The 18,474-nt window shown below is 39.9% G+C and overlaps 1 protein-coding gene across 5 annotated transcripts in view; it reads left to right on the top strand.

Annotated features, from left to right (window-relative positions):
- Positions 1 to 18,474, top strand: part of MCTP2 (multiple C2 and transmembrane domain containing 2) — a gene marked incomplete at both ends in the record, with an annotated part of 197,884 nt that overhangs the window by 75,576 nt on the left and 103,834 nt on the right. For all 5 annotated transcript variants that reach the window (XM_079699877.1, XM_079699876.1, XM_079699875.1 and 2 more), the window contains 3 exons: positions 708 to 801; positions 14,903 to 15,005; positions 16,384 to 16,486. In XM_079699877.1, the coding sequence (XP_079556003.1) occupies positions 708 to 801; positions 14,903 to 15,005; positions 16,384 to 16,486 (300 nt within the window). The remainder of the gene's footprint in view (positions 1 to 707; positions 802 to 14,902; positions 15,006 to 16,383; positions 16,487 to 18,474) is intronic.

The following is an 18,474-nucleotide window of genomic DNA, read 5'->3' as shown; positions in this document are numbered from 1 at the left end:
GGAGGCATGCAAAGAGCATTTATTTGCTTATCTCTTATCTCATGCACAATTTCTAAAGAATGCGATGTGCATAGACATCTAAATATTTCTATACATGCTTAAGAATTATCAGTAGATATATTAGAGCTTTGGCCATGCAAACTAAAAATGAAAGTAAATGTGATTACAGAGCAGTACTAGATGCTCAGTCTCTAATGAGCTGGCTGTAACATGGACTAGAAAATTCATTCCATTTCCATCCCTACTCTCTTTCTGGTAGTAATAAGTTATCTACGAAGGGTCCAAGTTTAGTCCTCTGATATCCATAAAGTTTGTTCTAACTAGGTCAGAATAATGTTGCCTTTTCTGGTGATTTAAAATTTTCATTAAAGAGAAAGGGGGAAAAGAGAATGAATGTAGTTCTACACCCATTTTCCCTGGTGGGATGTCTGTACTATCGCCAGGGGGTGATGTTAAAAGTAGATTGCATGTGCTTTGTAATTTGTTTATTTTGAAAGGGGAGTTAATTAATTCTCAGTCACTTTTAATCTGGTTGCTGCAAATGCCTAAGTTTCCTGTTGACTGATGCAATGCACATTGGAACTTTTCTTAGCATTGCATGAGAAAGATGATGATAAATCTAGAAGGTACTTCCTATAGGGATTTTTTGGCATTAAACAGTATATTAGAAAGCTATGTTCATTTGTGACCTACTTTTCTCCCCCCAGAGCTTACAGAACTCCCTGAAAAATATGAAGGACATCGGCATTTTACAAGTGAAGGTTTTAAAGGCAGTAGATCTCTTAGCAGCAGATTTCTCAGGTATAGAAAATTTTCATCTTTTTATTCATTTTTATTTATTTCCTGCTTTGAAGTGATCCAGTGGCAGAGTGAAATGTTTTACTAAGTAGAAGCATGTACAGAGCAATCATACTTTCAGAGTCACAAAAGAAAAAAAGGTGCAGACAACAAGTTCTCTCACTTCACATTTTTCGCAAAATTATCTTTTTCAAGTAATTTTCCTACGATTAGATAATGTGCTAGTCCATTTAGCTTTCAAAGATATTTGTGGGTGATTCATGTCATGACTTCTTTATTTGTTAAATGTTTGATGAAGCTTGTCTATAGGGCCTCAGAAGGCAGATTTGACTTCTTGCCTTTTCTCTTGCAGCGCTGTGTGCAGACAGTGTTTTATTCTTCACAGGGTACAGTACATGGGTCCTAAATCTGGCTGACTGGCACTTCTCTGTAACAGTAACCAAAGTCTTGGCCATGGAACCACTTTACCATTGCCATTGTTTTATACAAAATTTCTCTCAATGCTTCACTACCTGGAACTTATAGACAGAGGCTGGAACTGACATGCTTTGTGCTGAATTATGCTTGACTATGGAGGAGAGTAATCCAAACGTTCCAGTGTCTGATCAGAGGATGCCTCTCCACTCATTGCCTCCTTGCTGAATTACCCCCTTGTACTGACTGACAGTTTAAGCACCTATATGACAGATGCTATTTACCAAGTAAATTGATGAATATGAAGACTATTACACAACATGGATCTATCTATTAATGCATTAGTGCATTTTTGTTGTTGTTGTTATATCATAATTTTAGAATGTGGTCTACTCTCTATATTTGTGTAACCTCTGAACTTCTGAGTTTGAGGTAGCTCAAACTCTGGAAAAGAGAATGTTAATTAGAAGCACTTTATATTACAAAAATGATGGGATATATGAACTTAGTTTAAAAAAAAGAGTTCTCCTCACCCTCCTTCAAAAAATGAACCAATGGAAATCACTACTCTGTAAGCCCTCCCAAATAAGGTGATCTCAATTTTAAGGAAAATGCCCAGTGAGAATATCCAAAAATGCTTTTTCAACCAATATGAATATATAAATTCTCAGGGTTGTGGATGAAATACTTCAGTAATGACTTGTAATATTCATCAGTTTACTTGCAAATGTTTATATAGTCTTAGATTGATTTAGAAATTTTCCTTTTGAAACTTACAGTTTATGAAAATGCTTAATTCAGACATTTGATGTGCCTTTGACAGTAGTTTTTTCATCCCTAAAGCACATGTAGAGTTATCGACCAGTTTTCCAGAGCAAATTGTGTTTTACTTCCATCTCAGTGTTTAGATACAACACTGTTTGAATCTGTGATCGTTGAGGTCTCAGTAAACGTTGTCTCAGGCCCCAAGAACTCATTTATGCTTTCAAGCAGTATTTTCAAATATTCTTTCTGTAGTTGTATATTTTGTGTTCGCCAGGAACTAATTGAAATGCATTAAACATTTTTTAAAAAGGCTTGTGTACAACTACATCCATATGTGGAAATACTTTTTAAAAACTTACCTTATTTTATGCTTCCTATCAGGTGACTTCCATAAAGCACCCCCAAAACTAGGATTGATGGAGGTTGTTTCAGGCCAACGTGAATTCTCCAAAGAGTACTTTGACTATTAAAGTGTATAGGAGAGAAACCTGGAAAATGGAAGTTTTTATAAAGATCAGACGATAAGGCAAAACCCACTTTTCAGAAGAATAATTTTGGGGCAAAATGCTACCATTTTGTCATTTTCTTTATATTCAAGATATTCAGTAGATAGTTTTGGAGTGGATGAAGGTGGTGAGTACCTGAGGATTCCATTAACAAAAAGCAGTGGTTAGAAACCAAATAATGCTAAGAGATTTAGCTTAATGCCCTAGTGTTTTACTATCTCTGTATTATTTATGAGAAAATCATCACTCTTCTGAATTGAAGCAAAGATCCTTGTCATTAGCTAAGCATGTCTTTAGACCATATCGATCTTTATTCTTAGAATCAAATTTCACAGTCTAATGTTCTTTATAGGTTGGTAGCCTCATCCAGTCTGTTCCAAACCACGGTGTTGCTTTAGGGCAACAAAGTGGACCTAATCCAGAGAGTTGTAAAGTAACTTTTCTTCGTGAAAAAATAAGTGGATTCAGGTTGCTGTGAGGTAGCAGTAGAGATGTAATTAATGCCTCCGAGATGTTAGCGACCATATCATATAGTGGCGACTCATACATTATTGCTGTTATTATTGTTACCAATTCACTTGACACGCAGAAAAAAAAAATGCCACCTTCACTTGATCATGTATCAGAAGAGGTACTCATCATTGCCAGTGCTGGAAACATTTAAGGAAGAAGTAACTATTTATACCCAGCATTTTCCAGTCAGCCTTGCCTTATTAACTGAGTGTTTCATTGCACTTGCTCAGGGAACAAAGTATTCACTCCTGCAAATTAAAATGAACTGCATTTACTCTGAATACCAGGTGCATTCTCAAAGAATGGTGGTCGTTTTAGACAGTGCAAAAGGGAGCATTCCAACATTCCTACTTTTTTTCATGATAGTTTTTTTTTTCTTCTGTGATTGTTTGTTTCTTGAAAACAATACCAAATAACCATAATAACTGATACTTCAAGTTAGATTCAGGGACTCTGATAAAACAAAAGTCCATGGGAGCAGATCTTGGCAGTGGTCCATTTGGAGGTGAAGGTTATGGTTTGCAGAGTGCAGGGACCTTTTGTCCTAGAGGAGAAATGAAAGCACTTGGCAGCCCTGCGATCAGTGGTTTGCCAATTTTAAAGTTATCTATATTTCTGCAAGTAGCAATTAGAAAATATCAGTCACTTATGCTAATCGGATCAAAGTTAGGTGGATATTCCTCATGAGTGGTTATTGATGTTATGGTTATGTAGCCATAAAAATAAATTAAACTTGGGGGAAATTGAATCCTCATTACTTTACTAGTATTTTAGAACATTGGAATAATATATATCATATATATATAGATTATATATATACACGCACTAACGTGAACTTCTTTGCAATTAAAAATTTAACTTTTTTATATAAAGAAAAAAATTAGTGTAGCTTTCCAAATGTTATAAGATATTAATAACCTAAATCTAGATATGTTACCAATATTAAGATATTTATAAAAGATAAAGGCTTCAGTGTTCTAATGTGTAGAAAAGATAATTTATTATTTTTTGAAATGAATTCATTCTTTTCTAAATATGCTATTTTATTGTGTGATTGAACCTACCCTAGAATTAATAAATTTAAATTTATATATAGCTTGGCATTTTTGTGTGTGTATCTGACATTTGTTTGTATATAAGTGAGAAGACTTTTTATTTTAAAGAATTGGAGGTAATTAACTTCTCTTGCAGTCCATCCCTCTAAAATTGGTGAAAGATATTTTAATGTTCTCTACAGCCAATATGAGATATGGATAGCCATACACAGTTATTCTAATAGAAAAGCCTGTCAGATATTTTTATTAAAGCATTTGTCTCACAAACACCTTGTGTCCAATGTAACCTAAAATTTTTAAGTAATAGGTTATCCTGTCTGATGTCAGTTCTTCTGTAGTAAACAAGGCCATAGCCTTGATTCACAAAACAGATGATAAATTGTACTTTGAAACTCAAGGTGAGCATAGCTGTTTGTAATGTTTAATGAGACCAACATACTTCACTCAGCTGCCGCTAGTCTTAGAACTCAGCTGTTTTGAGAAGATAGCAATAAAAACCAAACAAAAACAATGCAGAGTTTGTTTCATAGGCTATAAAAAGGTAATCAAGTAGATAATAGGTAAACAGAAAAATAGTTAGGGAACTGAAATATTTTCTGATCAGAATTGTATTTCAGTACAAATGGCAATGCTTATCTTACCTACTGGGAGATCCACCAGTGAAGAGTAGGAAAGTATTTACTGTGTTCAATGCATACATGGAGAAATGTTCTGGATAGCCTTGTTATAATTGATAGAATATTGTGGGGAAGCTTCCAGAATTGTACGACGGAGGGGCTCCTTCCGTGTATCAGTACTGAAACCATCACGGCCTCTATTTGCATAACGCACCTGCCAAAATTCAGCACTTAGTCAGTGACCCTTCTCTTATATTCTTAGAATCAAAATGTGGGTTTCACACATCTTCCTCCCTACTGATTAAGCTTTCTATATATTAATTTTGTTCTAGAAGAGTTCTTATATATTAACACCCTTCTCCTTAAGGAATCTTCCAGTGGCAGGATGGGTTATTCTTTAGTCTCCCTCCGCTTTATTCCTCCACCCTGTTAACACCACCAAGATGACCCTAGCCATTAAGTATTCTGACATAAAATAGGGGTGATAGAAGCTTAGGAGAGTTTTCTTTACCTCGTCATGCCAGCAGTGGCAAAAGAGCAAGGAGAACAGCATTGCAAGCCCACCTCCATATAGGATGATAGTAAGTATTGTAACAACATAGCATAATAGGGTGTGGGTCTCAATGGCCCTTCTTTTGGTATAGCACAATCCCATCTTAATTTTTCATGTTCCTGTCATAATACACTGTATGTCATGATGAGAAGCTGGGGAATTATTAGGAGGCAATGAAGGAGCAAAACTGGAAATAATCATCTTTCCTCACAATTTGGAGTTACTGTTCTCCAGGGGTCTTTTTTATCATTGCGATTTTTTGTTACTTTTTGCCATACAAAACCCACCCATAAAACGCAAACATTTTCCAAATATATCTGGATTTTTTTTACTTCTTGGCTGTAAGATTGTCACTTGGACCCTTTCACTGTTTCCAATGTTAGTAAGACAACTACCAAATTAACAGAATCTTGTAATTAGAGAATCTTTATCAGAGGAATGGAAAAGACTATGTTTTCAAACAAAAAATACGAGTTATGGGGAAGTAGTCTTATGTGATAAATAAGCATGTCAGGGGCCATAACAGTGCCTGATCCAGGAGAACAAAGACAATTTAATTCAAGAACTCCATACTTCTTTTCAGGGAGCCCAGTGTAGTTTTCCAAATGCTTTTTGAGTTTGTCTTAATTTAAGAAAAGTCACCTTGGTGGGTAGATCTAGTGATCTTCAAGAAATGTTCATTGAGCATCTACTACAGATCAGACACACCTACCTGTAGGGAGCTTGTGATCACTTCACTCTTCCTTCTCTAGGGGGCAGTGAGTATCATTGATGTGGATGAGGACCTTGCTCAAAATTGGGTGGCGTTTTCAGTTGAATGGTTCCTTGGCAATGCCATTAGGAGGAGCTCTCTGTTCCACATGCAGGGTTGCTCTCCCATGACTGGTAAAGTTCTCCATTCATTCGTTAAGTACATGATCCCTTTCCAAGAGACTGAAACTCATGCTTTGGGTAAATTAATGTTCAGTTCAATAATTTATTCACTGAAGATGAAAATTATTCCCCATTTTATTTGCTCTTTATTTTTACGGTAGCTGCCTTTCATTTTAATCCCCATGTATTATGGTATAGAAGATGTATAGAAACAGATGTGTAAATCTTGGTTCTACCACATTCCAGCCTTGGGTCCACTTAAGCCTCCAGCTTCTCATGGGTATTTTGAGAGTTAAAACCTAAATGAGCATACCTGACACATATTACATGCTCAATAAATGCTATTCCCATTCTTCGTTAAATTTATTTTTTTTAGAGTACAGTTGACCTGGGGAATTTCACAGGTTATTGTCTTCTTGGTATTTGTTTATGATTTCTCTAATTTTAAATAATGTTGGAAATATCAGCGTTGCTAATCACTTTTAGCTTTTCAACCACTTTTAGAAATCTATAGTTACCACTCTATGATGTTTGTTTCTTTTTGTTTCTGTTTCTATTGCCTGATAAAAGTGAAGAAAAAACATGCTTCATGGTAGGAAAATTCTCATACTTAAACCAGTTTAGTGCTTGTATTCACATTTTGATAATATGGATAATAGTTTTATAGATATAAAATGCTTTTATGAGCTCATCAATTTTTTGTTGTATATGAAAGTGCTGTTTTGAGAAACTGTTGACCAAAATACTGCAGTTAGATACCATATTATAGCGTAGAAATATTCCAGCCATATGCTGTAATACTGACGTTTGAGTAGTTTCTGTAAATTATAACACTAGCTTTGTTTTCTGTTGTTTTGGGTTTTTTTGAAACATAAGACTGCTTGTATCAAAAGAGAAATAAAATAGTCCTATGGTTGTTGTTCGTTGGGAATTTTAAGTCACATGTCCATTTTCTAGTTTGTTTTCATTGTCTGCTGTTTGAAGCTATATTCATAGCAATATGTCCCCTCTTAAAGATGCCCCATTTTCAAAGGGTTGGCTGTAATTGAATTTCTAGGAAGCTCAGCCATAGTGATTCAGAGCTCTTAATTTTCATGAGAACCTCATGGCTAGATGAGCCCAAATCAAGACCAACTTTTTAAAAACACGTAAAAAATGATACAAATCTGCCCTGGCAGGCCATCTGCTTTAGCAGTCTGCCAAGGAACATGAACTCTAGTTGATGTAAAGTTTGGGAGTTTATCGAAGATTTAGCAGTTTGTAGCTTACCTGGTACCTTGTGAGTGAATGAGTTCAGTTCATTGATTAACAACTGATCTTACTGGCTGGCTTCTTAGTAAGATCTTCATTTACTCAGCCACTATACCTCCTCTGTGTGTGAGCCTGTGGTGGGTCCTGGTGACATGATGGGGGAGAGGAATTGGTCCCTGCCTTCACATGGAGTGACTGCTAACCCAGTGGCATCTAATGACAATGATACTGTCAAGGTCAAGAACAGGTGTCCAGGTTCATTAAAGGGACACCTGACTCCTGCAGGAAGTGATGTTTTAGCTGAGGTGTCAGGGATAAGGAGGGATTAGCACAGTAGAGCTGAAGGAAAAGCAGTTTTCAAATGAGGGAACAGCATGTTCCAAAGCCTGCAGGGCTTTCCTAAGACATGCAGAAAAGCAAGTGAAACTGGAGAACAGAGCAAGGGGACCCTCAGGGGCAAGGAGGCTATTGTTATTAGACGGGACCGGATTATATAGGAACATGGGGTCCAGGTGAGGAAATTAGAGACCTTTCTAAGTAGGGAACGGATATGATCTGATATGAACTTAAATACGAGTTTATTCTGGTGGCTGCAAAGAGCAAGGGGTTTGGGGGTGCAAGACTGAAAATGGGGAGATGTTAGGCAGATTCAGTGGATGATGGTGCTTTATGGAGCTTGAGTGGTGACAGGGGAATGGAATTAGAAGAAGGAGAAATTCTCATGTCATCAGTTCTTGTTTGTGCTAGAATATTACAACATCAGAAATGTAGTTAAAAAACATTTCAGTAATAGTGTCCTCTTTCTTTGCGGACCTCACAGTCCTAAGTGAGACCTGTCTGTCCCCAGCTCTGGATGTCTGCTGCGGTGAAGCAATCCATCCTCATCTGCAGGATGCCACCGAGGCCATTGTTTGGATTAGAGATGCTTGCAACCCACTCGGGAAGGCAGGAGATACTTGAAAGTTAGGTCCAGAAGGAATAAAGATCAGTGTTTTCTCTTTCTTTAAAGTCCATCTCACAGCCCAGCATAGTACTTTCCACATTTTAGTAAACCATAAATTATTTGTTGAAGGGAGGAGCAGGCACATCATACGGTGTGGCATTATGATGCCCAAACTAATGATCATAGGAGATTAAGTGGGGAGCTCCCTGGAGTTTAAGGTGGCAGAGAAAGTTCCATGCAGATGATGCATTTGAACTAGGCCTCGGAGGTTAGTTGGTCCTTTTTGTGTTCTTTTTTGTTTTTTTGGAGAGGAGTGGGTCTTGGGAGAGCATTGCAGGGGGAAGCCATTCCACACGCAGAGTTAGGAAGCATGACTGAGCCCCGTACCTCTGTGTGCTGGCCACGGGTGGGGCACAGACACGCCGACTTGATAAAGGTTAGGAAATAGAAGCTAGATCAGGATGGATGGTGTGGGATAAGTTGTCAGAGATCACAGATTTTCAGGATGAACACTAGAATTGGCTCCAATATGCAAAAGTAAGGTTTATCAACAGACGGCTGGGGGCAAGAATTGAAGGGAGAGATTTTGGAAATGAAGTCTGGAATGGCTGTTGTCCCCACTCCCACATCCGCCCCTAGCCTGAGCTATAACGCTCCACAGTTAGCTTCAGGAATTACCTTCCTCTAGAAGTTCTTGCACCTTGTGTTGACAGTCTTTGGTGGCTCCTGGCTGCTTGATAAGTAAAAAGAAATAAAATTTTTTTAAAAAGCACGCAGTCATGGCCTTCCAGGCTTCCAGCCAGTCTCTTCCTTTATCCACCCATATCTTATATTTCCTGATCACCACTCTTTAGCTGTATGTATGCATATATATGTATCTATATCTGGATCTATCTATCTATCCATCTACTTAATGAATGTTAGGCTCCGATCTGCCCCTATCTCCTCAGCAAGGACCTACCCATTTCTTTTAACCGAATCAGTCTCCTCCTAAACCTTGCTTAGAATTCACCTCCACTGTGAAATCTTTCTGGACTTTAACCAACCAAATTAAATGTCTCTGAACTTTAGTTTCCTCATCTGCAAAATGGCACAGACATACCTTACCTCATAGAATGGACGTGAAGATTAAAGAAGAACCTGCATGAAGCATCGTTTTTTGCACAGAGTGGGAGGAGCCTGGCTCCCTCCAGCCAACACCCATCAGCAGAGCCCGAAGTCCCCTGGTGCCTTCTGTCACTGGGCCAGGACACTCTTCACAGGGCATGAGAGGGGCACGCATACCTTGGTTGTGCCTGCAGTGGGCCCCTTAAATGAAATACAGGGCTAAATACAGAACAGAGGTGTACAGGTGTGCAGTTGAAAAGGGGCAAGGAAGATATACAATTGGAGGTCACAGAGGGCAACAGCTTAGTCCTCTGGCAGAGGGTGTGAGTGAAGTTTTCACTGGAAAGGTGACATTTGCTGAAAAGCATGATTATTATGAGAGTTCCTTGAAGGTAATGACTTGGTGGTCTGTGTACATTGGGGCCGGCCTGGTTCAGTGCCAAGAGCAGAATGGGCGCTCAATAAATATTTGTTGGATGAATGATTTGACCTCTAAAATACTTTTATTGCTTGTCGTTCAACTTCTGTAACTAATATAAAGGTAAAATTATTTAAGCGAGGAACCTCCACTTGCCATTCAAGGAATACAAATGAATTTTAACGTGCTGTTCAAAAATAGCAAAGGCTATTGAGAGCAAGGCGCTAAAACACCACCCCACTGTGAATCTGAATCACCAGTGGTATAGCCGTGTCAAGGTGACACGGCATCTGGATGTAGAAGAGGTCATCTAGATGTTCTACCTGTAAAAACAGGTAGAGCGGGCCTCCCTGGTGGCGCAGTGGTTGAGAGTCCGCCTGCCGATGCAGGGGATACGGGTTCGTGCCCCGGTCTGGGAGGATCCCATATGCCGCGGAGCGGCTGGGCCCGTGAGCCATGGCTGCTGAGCCTGTGCATCCGGAGCCTGTGCTCCGCAACGGGAGAGGCCACAACAGTGAGAGGCCCGCGTACCACAAAAAAAAAAAAAAAAACAGGTAGAGCAAAGAGCAAAAGTGCAGACCCAAGTGTATATATGTCACTTTGTCTGGTACTGTTTGCTTGGTACTCTTGGGAAACATTTGTGACGGGAGGTCGTTTTATCATGATTGAATAAAAATACTCATTATTTATTTATTTATTTATTTTTGCGGTATGTGGACCTCTCACTGCTGTGGCCTCTCCCGCTGCGGAGCACAGGCTTCGGACTTGCAGTCTCAGCGGCCATGGCTCACGGGCCCAGCCGCTCCGCGGCATGCGGTATCCTCCCGGACCGGGGCATGAACCTGTGTCCCCTGCATCGGCAGGCGGACTCTCAACCACTGTGCCACCAGGGAAGCCCTATTTAAATTTTTTTGAAAGTCCCTGTCTATCTGGAATCTTTGAAGGGCAAGAAACCAATCCTAAAGTGTATATACATTACTCTATAAATGTGTTAATGTCTTCGCTTCTTCTTCCTCTTCTCTGCCTGTTTATACTGTAATATTAATAAATGCAGCAATTTAATGAGCTTTGATGGAATTATCTTCAGAGAGTCGGCGCAGTGTGTTCCTTGGAGACACACAACTGAAGTTCCCGGTTCCTAGAAGGAAGGCTGTTCCTTATTAGCTGGAATAGCGGAAGAGTGTGCTGGAGGGGCTGGGGGGGAGGCAGGGCTCAGCCCACCTGTGCAGACACAGGCCCAGACCCTCTCCACGTCTCTGTGGAGGAACCCCCGGGCTTTCATTACAAGTGTCAGATGGTTCCCCCTGAGCCGGTGCTGGTGAGATGGCATGTCAGTGTCTCTGGAGGAGCAGCCCTGACACCTCCCAACAGTCTGACAAACAGTTAAGTAGCGGTTTCAGCTAGGGTTGAGGATGAGAACATGTGTGTTCTTTCATGTTCATGTTCTTTTCATGTTACTTGAGAGATGTCATGACCTTCTGCACTGTCACCCGACCCCTACCCTGTGCCCCGTGAAACACAGTCCCAGACTTAAACTGCCTTTTTAAAGAAATTGAAGTGTAGTGAATTTACAGTGTTGTGTTAGTTTCAAGTGCACAGCAGAGTGATTCAGTTATACACATATGAATCAGATTCTTTTCCATTATAGGTTATTATGAGATATTGAATATACTTCCTGTGCTATCCAGTAGGTCCTTGTTGTTTATCTGTTTTATATAGTAGTGTGTTAATCCCAAATTCCGAATTTATCTCCCCACCTCCATCCCCTTTGGTAACCGTGTAAGTTACCAAAGTTTTCTATGTAGGTGAGTCTATTTATACGTGGCAAATAAGTTCATTTGTATCAAATTTTTTTAACCAGCTTTACAACAAATGCTAAAGGAATTTATCTAGGCAGAAAAGAAAAGGCCACAACTAGAAAAAAGAAAATTACAAAATGTACCCTTTTTTTTTTAGATTCCGCAAGTAAGTGATATTATGTGATATTTGCCTTTCTCTGTCTGACCTAGTTCACTTAGTATGATAATCTCTAGGTCCATCCATGTTGCTGCAAATTGTGTTATTTCACTTTTTGATGGCTGAGTAAAATGTCTTAAAGAAGCAAGACTTTTTACAGATGCAGGTGGATTTGTGTGTATGTTTGATTTGGGCTGCCCAACATCTGAAACCCCTTCTAGGTTTGGGGTGCTTCTCATCGAATGTTTTAGGGAAGGGCTCAGAGCCACTTTCATGTGGTGGAAAGCCAGTATGTACTCCCATTCTGAGCCCTGGAAGTTAGGGCATGAGGATTTGCTAGGCAGGGGCAATCCCTTTACATCTACATCAAGTGAGGAAAAGAAGCGGGAGTGGAGAATTCATATTAGAAGCAGCTACATTTAGGTGCCGGGGTCGGAAGTGTCGGTGGGGCCAGTTTTCCTGGGAAGCAGAGGCCACGCCAGACTTTTCCTGGGGTGAGAGTTTGACCGAGATTCTGTGCCTGAGCATCCCTCAGCATTCTTAGGTTTCCAGTGATTTTTCCAGCCTGATTCTCCAATCTGTGGTCTGATCCTGAGAGCTGCTTGCTATTATTTTAATAAATTCCTTTTCTGCTAAATTTAGACAGGGATCATTTCCATTATTTGTAAGTGATGACCCCAATGCATTCATCTGTGTCCATGGCTTGATCGCTGTCTTCTGGCCACTGAGATAATAGCCTTGACTTAAAAGCTTTGGCCAAGCATCTAAGTATCCAGGCCACTAGTCAGTTGAATGGAATCTCCTGTTTAACACTAACTCTTAGCCATGCAGCTGCTCTTCTTTTCTTCCTTTTTTTGAAATATCATCTTCATGCTGGCTCCTGCACATGTGTCTCTCTAATGACTTGCAGTACTTCAGAGCTCCTGGTTATTAAGTGAATTAGATGTAGGTTCAGTGACCTGAATGGTAGGCCAGTAGGTCAAGTGGCCTGAGCACTGTCTGAGTTAGGCCCTGGTCTGGGATTCCTTGGCCATTTGTTGGAGGCATATCTGTCCTTTTGCCCCCAATTAATTTAGTACACACCGCTTTGTAAAGCACCAGTGTGCGCAGGGGTAGGCCATGTGTTCCTGTCCTGCAAACGTTAAAGACCCTGACGGTTTCAACTCTGGATCCCTCTGCCCAGCCCAACAGAAGGGGAGAGACTTCTTATGTGGTAACTTTCTGTGTTCCCCTTTGGATTCAGGATTTTCTAATCTTTTTATTTTTTTTTCTCTTGGAGGCTGTGTGAGGTAGGGTGGAAGAAGAGGTGAGATGGGAGAAGTGAAAGTTAAGCTTCATTATTTTTTAAGATAAAAACTTTTAACTTAACCTTATGAAATTAGACTTCTGCATGTGTCTGAGCACCAGAAATGTCCCATGTGTATTCTCACCATTTACTAAATATATAAGATCATATGTGTGTGTGGCCACTCACTCCAGAGCAGAGTTTTAACTCCTAAATAGCCATGGTTACACTTTTTCTCATTTCTCTTATCACCTTGTAGAAGCGTGTAAGTTATCATAGACTTCCAGTTGTAGATGAGTAATTATATTCATTCAGGGACTTCCCTGGTGGTCCAGTGGTAAAGAAGCCACCTTCCAATGCAGGGGATGCGGGTTCGATCCCTGGTTGGGGAACTAGGATCCCACATGCCGCGAGGCAACTAAGCCCACGCGCCACAACTACTGAGCTCATGTGGCTCAACGAGAGAGCCCGTGTGCTGCAAACTATAGAGCCCATGTGCTCTGGAGCCCGAGTGCCACAACTAGAGGGAGAAAACCCGCACACCGCAACTAGAGAGAAGCCCGCGTGCCACAGCGAAGAGCCTGCACGCTGCAACTAGAGGGAGAAAACCCGCACGCCGCAACTAGAGAGAAGCCCGCGTGCCACAGCGGAGAGCCTGCGCGCCGCAACTAGAGGGAGAAAACCCGCACACCGCAACTAGAGAGAAGCCTGCGTGCCACAGCAAAGAGCCTGCGTGCTGCAACAGAAGACCCCGCATGCCTCAACGAAGACCCCACATGCCGCAGCTAAGACACACTGTGGCCAAAAAAAGAAAAATAATTATATTGGCTCAAAGAGAATTTAGGAAGGAAACAGAGATGTGCATCTGTTTTAAAACAAAACACAAACTTGGACTCTCTCACATGCCACATTGACACCTGCTCTTGTGAAACCAGTGTTGCCATTGCTCTCAAGGCTGCATCTGGGTTGTGTGTCAGTCCCAGTTCAATAAGTGCACTGACACCTATATGTCTGTCCACCTCCCGAATTCCCACACAGGGCTTACACGGCTTGCTAAAAAGAGAGGCTCACATTCAGTCTTTTAGCAAGCACAATGTCTTTTTAATTGAAGTGTAGTTGATTTAAAGTGCTGTGTTAATTTCTGCTGTACAGCAAAGTGATGGTTATACATATGTATATACACACATTCTTTTACATATTCTTTTTTATTATGGTTTATCACAAGGTATTGAATATACAGTAGGACTTTGTTGTTTATCCATTCTATATCTAATAGTTTGCATCTGCTAACCCCAAACTCCCAATCCATCCCTCCCTCACATCCCCTCCCCCTTGGCAACCACAAGTCTGCTCTCTATCAGCAAGCCCAATTTTATTGTTACAATATGTGGAATCTAAAAAATGATACAAATGAACTTATTTACAAAACAGAAACAGACTCATAGATTTAGAAAACAAATTTACAGTTACCGAAGGGGAAAGGTGGGGTGAGGGATAAATTAGGAGTTTGGGATGAACATATATACACTACTATACATAAAATATACAATCAACAAGGACCTACTGTATAGTACAGGGAACTCTACTCAGTATTCTGTAATAACCTAAATGGGAAAAGAATTGGAAAAAGAATAGATATAGGTATATGTATAACTGAATCACTTTGCTGTACACCTGAAACCAACACAGCATTGTAAATCAACTATACTGAAATATAAAATAAAAAATAATAATTGGAAAAAAAGTGCATGACTTTTGTTCACTTTGCCTCTGTCACTTTTGAGATTCACTTGCCTCTGACCAAGGAGATTCCTTTGTCTCTGACCCACGTCTGTGTTCTCTTTGCAGGGAAGAGCGATCCCTTTTGCTTGTTGGAGTTGGGAAATGACCGACTTCAGACACATACCATTTACAAAAACCTCAACCCTGAGTGGAACAAAGTTTTTACATTGTAAGTACTTTAGCCCCTGCAGTATCAAAGAGCAGCTTTAACTCAGAGACCAATTATCCCTGATATGTTTGGGGCAGTCTGGGGCCCTTGAGTGGAACTTCCTGTCCATTTTTATGAGCAAAGAGTGAAGTTTATTGTTTTTCTTTTTCTGAAAACCTTTTATGCTTTCATTTTATAGAGTGTAGTGTTAATAATAGAAGAGACCATTTGGAACTGCAAGGGAGTGTTATAGGAGAGGCATTTGTAAAGTAGGTCTTTTAGTGACTAAATTAATCTGTGAGTAGAAGGAAACTTCCATAAATCCAGACTACTTCATTCCTGGGTTAAAGGAAACTACAAATGTAGACCTGTCTTTAATTCAAGGAGCTTATATGGTACAACATTATTTTAATATCTGAAGGCTTGTATTCTGCCAGAGTCTTTTGGAACATACAGATTATCTGCAATTCCTCAAGGACTCCCAAAGACCCCTTATATTCCAGTTTCTATGAATGACCTGCTCCATAGTGATGTTCACTTTTCAGACTCAGGCATTTAGGAGGCTGGGTATATTCCTAGTTTGCTTTAGATTCCAAGGCGTCTGGCCACCAAGGGGGAGGCCCCTTTTTGAATTTGCGTGAAATGGTGGTACACTGGCCTCACAACAGTGAAGAAATGCTCTGTCTGTGCTTATAACTGAAAGAATATAGTTCGTATTGAATGGAATTGGTGGTTCCCAAGCAGAAACTTCCCAAGGATCTATGAGAAGAGGATTAACTGTGCTAAGCAGGTTTGCAAATTGCCATATGCAAGTCTCTGGTTTGGTCAACACAGTGACCATGGCTCCGTGTTTCATTGTAGCCAATGTCTGGCTTCTGGTCAACATAAAAACTGTTTATAAGTATGTAAATATGCATGAGACTTTTAGTACTCTGTGCTTCAACAATAGGATGTTTTCTAGGGATCTTGGCAAGTAGTGATTTTGACCATCTTTTTTTTTTTTTTAAGGGAATTCTTCATTAGTTTAAAGTAAAGTAAATCTGATTTTTGTTCTTCTCATTTGGAAGCTACTTTGAAATCACTGTCCTCCTTATTTTGTCCCCTGTTCTCTTTCTTTATCCTGTTTCTTTAACAGTTCTGCCCTTGAGTACACATATACATGGAAAATGTCATAGTAAAAAAGTTGGCTTTTTTTTTCCATATGGATGTCTGAATCTTCTCTGATGGAAGGTTTGGGAATACAGTCAGTTTGATTTAATTTTTGGAATTTAATTAAATGGTACTTTTATACTCTGAGGACATACAGATTTAATTAGTGAAACTGTGTTTTCAGATCTTCATGGAACAGACTTCACTTTTGTGTTTTTGTATCTAATACATGGTGTGTTTCTTGTTTCAGTCCCATTAAAGATATTCATGATGTTTTGGAAGTGACTGTGTTTGATGAAGATGGAGATAAACCCCCTGATTTTCTTGGGAAAGTTGCCATTCCCTTGCTGTCTGTAAGTTACCTTCGTTAATATACAGTGTGTGAGTCATTTTACAGTTGACAAGTTTCTATGGTCTAGAGTTGCTTTATCTTTGTCAATCTGGGGGGGAAAAATCCTCCCAGCTATAGCAGGAAACAGCTGTTTTATTCCTTATCCTTCTCCAGTATTTTCAGTAGTTTCAGATGTAAAGTCACATAATTTTCTCTGTGTGTCAATTGCATATTGATTTAACCAGCCAAAACATTTTGACCGGTCTTTCAATCCACACTCAGCCTTTCCATCTTAAAATAGGAGTTTCTCTTTTGTTTCAGGGAATACATGTCTATGACTGATTTTCCATTGGTGAATGAAAAACATCCATGTTTTTCTTCATTGCCTCCTTACTGCCCATTTCTTCAAAGATTACTTGCTGGTAACTGCATAGTTGTTCTCAATTCCACTAAAGACCATTTTCTTAAAAATTCTGTTTGTCTTTTTAGTAGTCCCGTTTGTGTTCAGTCTCCAAAAGTGCTTTGTGGAAGAAAGCAGAGAGCCTGTCTTGGAAAAATAGGGCTGTTTTGGTAGTCCCCTTAAAAGGTAATGTGTCAGAGTGAGCTAAGAGCGGAATGAAAATAAAATACCCTATAAAATTCAGAGGAGAGAGCATCATATAATGTCTTTACATGGGCAAAGGTAGAAAGCTGGGATCTGAATTCACCTATTAATTGGGCATTTATGTTTATGCCAAATGTACTCTTCTAGAGGAGAGAATTTCAGTTTTTCATCCAACCATTCATACAATGTGTGGTAGAGTTGTAATGGCCTTTAGCAGTGAGGAAGGCTTTATTTCTTTCTTCCCAAAGACTTATTTCCCCAAAGCTCTTAGTGCATTTTTGTGGCTGGAGCAGTCTGTAATTTATCCATGAGATTAGACTAGCTCACATGGTGTTTACAGAGGGGGAAACGCTGCACCTCTCAATATCTCTTCTCTTTTTGATTGCTTGGTTAATTTCTCCCCAAGTTCTCATATCCCTGGTGTTACTTGAAGAGCATGGTGGAGCAGCTGCTCCCTTGCAGAGCTGGCTGCTGCCGAATGTTCTGAGCCACCAGCAGCAAGCCACGCCGGCTCTCAGAGAGGAGATGGTGATGCGGGATTTCCCTCCTTTTTTTTTTTTTTTATTACAACTTTGTCAGTTATTCCTGAAAGAATACATGTAACAAGAACATGGGGCACAATTTTAAAGAGGTCTAAAGGGACAAGGAACCAAGGCTCTCCATTAGAATTTAGTGTCCTTTCTCTCTAACATTTATTTTTTGGGGACATTTCTCCTCTTGTTTTAAAGATAAATCCTTAGTAGCGTATTTGATTCCTTGCTGGGTGAACGCCACTTCGTATCTTTATTACCCTCCCTCTGTTTCTCATGTAAACATTTTGTGTATTTGGTCTTCCTAGAATACCAACAAGTTGACTGACTTTCTTTCCTCCCTCCCAAGTAATGTACAATCACTATACGCTGTGGAGTTAGATCTAAGAAATTACCTCTGGCTAAATCAGGTTTAGGGTTTCTCAACCTCAGCACTCCTGACATTGTTGGACGGATCGTTCTCTGCTGTGGGGACTGTCCTATGCACTGTATGAAGTTTAGCAGCATCCCTGACCTCTACCCACTAGATGCCAGTAGCACCCATCCACCCATCACTATTATGATAACCAAAGATGTCTTGCAACATCGCCCAGTGCTCTGAAGAGGGCAGAGTTACTCCCGGTGGAGTGGAGAACCATTGTCCTAAATTAATAGAGCTTTCAAACTATATCCTTCAAAATACAAGATAGAGTGATTTGTGAAAGACTTTGTTTCAATGCAAGCAAGCCCATGAGCCCCCTTAACTTTTTCAGGTTGCTGATAAGCTGCCCCACAATCTAAGCATTCATTTGATAAATATTTATCAAGTGTTCAGTGTGTGCCAAGAATTGTTTTAGGTGGTAATGTTCTAACAATGATCGCAGTGAAGCTATGTCC

This window comes from Hyperoodon ampullatus, assembly GCF_949752795.1.
Source record: "Hyperoodon ampullatus genome assembly, chromosome: 3".
NCBI classification, from domain to species: domain Eukaryota; kingdom Metazoa; phylum Chordata; class Mammalia; order Artiodactyla; family Ziphiidae; genus Hyperoodon; species Hyperoodon ampullatus.
Note: the sequence above shows the minus strand (reverse complement) of the source record. Positions and strands in the feature narration are given on the sequence as shown.